Source organism: Corylus avellana, chromosome 4 (genome assembly GCF_965113065.1).
Source record: "Corylus avellana chromosome 4, dhCorAvel1.hap1.2, whole genome shotgun sequence".
Lineage (NCBI taxonomy): Eukaryota > Viridiplantae > Streptophyta > Magnoliopsida > Fagales > Betulaceae > Corylus > Corylus avellana.
In genome coordinates, this window is record NC_142493.1 from 26545688 (window position 1) to 26550580 (window position 4893).

At 35.5% G+C, this 4893-nt stretch overlaps 1 protein-coding gene across 1 annotated transcript; it reads right to left on the reverse strand.

The window, feature by feature from the left end:
- Positions 1-450: 450 nt before the first annotated feature.
- LOC148586518 (uncharacterized) lies at positions 451-1151 on the reverse strand. Its single transcript, XM_088515679.1, has 2 exons — positions 592-1151; positions 451-498 (listed from the first exon to the last, which is right to left on the reverse strand). Exons 1-2 carry the CDS (start codon positions 1036-1038, stop codon positions 451-453), a joined length of 495 nt encoding a protein of 164 aa, XP_088371805.1. The 5' UTR covers positions 1039-1151.
- Between the last annotated feature and the right edge of the window lie 3742 nt (positions 1152-4893).

The window sequence follows — 4893 nt, forward strand, 5'->3', positions numbered from 1 at the left end:
TTTTATTATATATTTTTCAATAACATTATTAATTGTACATAGTTAGGAAAAAACAAAAATAATTAAGAAGAACTTACACCAGTACTTCCTTACTTGGGTTATGAGGATGTAGTGCAAGGTGATGACTTCCTCGAATTGCAAGCTGCCGTTCCCGTTCCTGTCCAGTGCAGCGAAAAAGTTGCGGTCCATACTGTCGTCGATTTTGTTGAAGAAGTCGACGAACTCATCAATGCTGACTTGCCCATCCTTATCCGTATCCATGGAGTCAAAAAAGTCCTGTGCTAGCTTCTTCTCTTCCGGGGAGGCCTTGTTATAGTAAGCTAAAGCAGCCTTGTGTAACTCTTCCATTGCCATCTAATATATATATATATATTATTCCACCATTTATAATGTTATTAATTAATAAAGGAGCAGGAGGAGAGGAGGGAAGGAAGACAAGAAACAAACTAATTACCCTCCTCCACTTTCATTTTGAAAGTCATGGTGTCGAGCAGCTGCCTGCAGGTAGTAAAAATTTTTTGTATTAAATTATTAATTAATTGTATAAATTAAGGGTGTTAGTTAGTCAAATTATAATAAGATGATACTCACATGAAACTCAACGACATCAACATGCCAGATACAGATAGTATCATGAGTGGAGCTCACGAGAGGACTATCATGGGTAACGGAGTTCCGCCAAGGTGGCAATCCACCATTGGCTCTCAAGAATTTGCCGTACTTTGTCTTGAGCTTCGCCCGGGTCCCTTCTTCTCCAATGGGCTCCCACCCGAGCGAGGGTTCGACCGTCTGGACCACCTTGCGACCAGTGGCGCCGAGCAGGAAGCGCTCGTTGGAGGCGGTGAGGTACTTATTGTAGCAGCTCTTGAGGTAGATGACGTCAGACTGGGAGTTGGGCACCAACTCCACGGTCCACAGCGCGTTCCTGGAGGATCCGTTTCGGCCTTGGATCACCGACTCCTCGTCCTCCTCGGCCACCAGGTACTTATCGTGGTGGCTACGCAGCCGCACCACCTTGGCGTTGCGGAAGAGGTCCATGCCGGAGCCGATCGATCTTGTTGAAATTCAATTCGTCTGCGGAAAAAACCCAAACAACTATTTCCAACTTTATTAGTTGATGAATAAATTAACTTGTTGATTTATTAGTTGAAAAATTGGTGTTCTTGAGTCAAATTAATTATAAGACCTTCCATTTATATACGTCGTCTAGAATCTCCTAGACTGGGTCTGGTGTCTGCGCATAGGATTTTTTGTGTGGTAAGCCTCTTAACTTTCTCACATATATATGCTAAATAAAATACTTACAAATAAAAGTCAGAATTGATGAAACATTAATTGGGAAAGAAAAGTCATGCCATAGAACAAGTACGTCCAAAAAACGTACAGCCAGATACAAATACGTCCAGATATATATATATATATATATATATATATATATATATATATATATATATATACTTAATTGGAGTGATGATGGATTAATGAAATTGATGGACTTAATTACTAGCTAATTCTAATTTGACTGAAGAACACCACCCATAGAAACTCCATGTTGGGGGAAATTAAAAAATTATTAGTATTGATTTGAAAAAAGAAAAAGACAGAAGTTGCGTAGATGGTTTAAATTAGTTTACTGTATGTCAGCATCGAACTCGGTTAGACGTCATAGATGAATAGTCTTTTTATGTGAGCCAACCATGCAAGATGCAATGCATGCATGACTGAGTGGGGAAGACCATTACTCTTCATTCTACAATGGTTTGTCTCTTTTGATATTATTCAATATTCTAGCTAGGAATTGAAAGTTAGGGTGGGGTATGGTTGATGGATTTGTTAATTATTATTATTATTATTATTTTTTTTTTTTGAGTGAGCTTTGTGATTTGTTCATATGTGTTATTAGAAATTGGCACACTCTCAAGAACCTGCCTCAATCCAATATCCCGTTACCAGTTCCGTATGCTATTGGATGGATTGCTTACATTAATATAATATTCATGGTTTTAATTACTTGTTATCTCCTTGGAGAATTAGCACTATGGTTTCTCAATAAATATTCTTTTCTTTTCTCAAAAAAGTTTTCCAGATTTATAGGCTTTAAATCTGGATCAGAAGTGCATGAAGATGTAAAATTATTATTAAAAGTAGGAAGATTAGAGGACAAATTAAAGAAGGAAAGACAAAGAAACTTACCTTTCTATGTCCATTTTTAGCATGATCAGGTTCTGGAACTCTTTCCTGCATTAAATAATAAAATCAAGTTTAAGTACGTCCATACAAAATGATTTTAACTGGTTTGACAATAAATAATTAGTTACATTTACGCTTAATTCCATGTAAACTCCAGAACCCCCCCCCCCCCCCCCCCCCACAAATTTGATATTAGTTCTTCATAGTTGTGGGATTAACTACAATACTTCAAGCTTAATTACCTGATCAATTACCTGATCATATTCATGGGTCTAAATGAACATTTGTTATTTGATTCACACCCATCTCGGAGTTTGAACACTAGTCCCATATACCACTGCAAAATTAATTAACTGTTTGTGGTTAAATTTTTATGTAACGCCTCCAAATTATTTAATAGTAAATAATTTGAAGTACTACCAACTCGTCAATCATCAAATGATTATGTAGCAAAAATGTATATCTTTTTCTTTTTTGGAACAACCATGTAGAAACAATACTAAATCACGAATGTAAACCATAGCATGCAACAACTAAACTACTAAGCCATAAATTAATAACATAAAACTTCATAATCGTAAACTCAAATGTATCACCTCTAGTCCACCATCAGTACTGCCGTACACCAAACTAGCTAAGTCATCAAAAGATATATATAATCATAAGCTAAATAATCATAAAGCTACAAAATAAGTTCACAAGGGCTCCGATAGAATGCTAATAAAAAACACCGGTGCTTAATTTTTATTAGCATTTTTTGTACCCCACTTCCTGTTGATCTGCCTCCATATAGGCCACATGGTTCGGATTCTAGCCGAAAGTCAGCCTGACTAAGTCGCCAATCATTAGCCTCTGATTTGGGTCACTCTTCACCGTCTTCTAAAATCAGGTCCTCTGTAAAAACTAAAACAAGTATGTTTTACAAGTGAAAACACACACAACGGTAATTCCTCGAATTAGTGAGTAATAAACCCTCATGAAACATTATTATGTTGTGAACCCTCTCTTGGAGCAAGTAATAGGAAACACCACTCGCAATAGTTCATAATATTCATGGTAAGGAAGAAACTCATGTTGATATATTACATAATTAAGCTATACACACAAACACACACTAGTTAATAATATAGTTTTGAATATCATTAGGAGTCTAGAGTTAAATTAGTTAAAAATTTGGATTTTTTGTATGAGCTATGACTAATTTTGTACTCAAGGACAAATATGTCTAGCCCTAGAGTTTTTCTATGTGTTAGTGTTGTTAGATAATGGAATGTCCAATGGAACCCTAGAATGTTATGGCTTGCGTTTCTTGTGATGGATAGTTAAAGTACTAGTGTTTACCCAAGAGTAACCAAGCGGACAATGTAAGTATACTTACTGAGTAAAAAAAACGTTTTAAAAAATGTGTTTAAAGTAAGATATAGTACTTATTTGACTTCGAGTCAACAGTATTTTGATATAAAACATGGTTTGTGATATCTTGATGAATAGGTGATGTTTTATGAGATGTTTTGAGTAATGATTATGAATAATTTATATGAGGTTTGTGATATATGTTGGATACGAATACTTTGATAGATTGCATGGTTTATGACATGATCGCACGATTTTTATGATATGTATTATGAATAGTACATGAGTATAAGGTTTTGATGATTTGATCACAAGCATGGCATGAACGATGAAAAGAAATGAAAATTGCATGATGACATGAAAAGGTTGACAGTTCCTTGTAGTGGAGGTTGTGGATGTTTCTCACTATTATGGAGCAAGTCCTTCACGAAAAACGCATGTATAATGATGATGATGTATAATGATGAGGATGAAGGTATATATGTATATGCATTGATGGTATATGATATTATATATTAAATGAAAATGATGAAACATGAGCATGCACGACATTATGTTCATGATGTTTTATGATATGATTTACGTGGAATTTCATGCTAGACATACCAGTATACACATGTGACTGCATGGAACGAAACATATGTATATCGTTACGGCTAATTTGCTTATCATGCTTTACGATGATTTATAAAAAAATTTTATGCTAGATGTATCAGTATGCATTTGTGACTGAATGGAACAAAATATATGTATATTGCTACGGCTAAATTGCACACGATGACTTTCATTATATGTTTTGTTGCTCAAATATATATGCTTGTAAGCTTGTATTAACTCAAAATAGTGAATGCACACCTATGTTTATACTTGAGCTATATAATATATAAATACTTGAGCTAGTAGTCCAAGGAAAATAAACTAAATACTCTAAGGAAAGTAGACTATGACTTCTACAAAGACTTAAAGAAACATAACACTCTTAATGTCTTGAGACTTCTTCAACACATTAAATGATGTTGGGAAGTCTGTCATCCGGCTATTTGTTGATGCTTAAAAATAAACAGACACTAGTTGGTGGTTGTTGATGTAGCATGTAGCTTGGCCCTGTCTGATGTAGATCAGAGAGCCTCATCTGGAACCATCCAGATGGGCCTAAACCTGAGAGCCTCGTCTGAAGTCCTCGTCCGAAGACCGTCTGGATGCCTATGTTATTTTTCAGTTTTTGTCTTTATTTCAGTGATCGTCCGGACGACATTATGTTTCATCTGGACGACCGTTGTAGAATTGGAGTTCGATTTTAAGTCGTATTATTATTAGGTTTTGGGTTTTGGGGCCTATAAGTACATGTTT

What these genes read in the sequence shown, in the direction of transcription:
- LOC148586518 (XM_088515679.1), bottom strand. Translation starts at nt 1,038, where the DNA reads ATGGACCTCTTCCGCAACGCCAAGGTGGTGCGGCTGCGTAGCCACCAC. An exon ending in TTGATGTCGTTGAGTTTCAT is followed by an intron (nt 499 to 591) that starts GTGAGTATCATC and finishes TACTACCTGCAG; the next exon opens with GCAGCTGCTCGACACCATGA.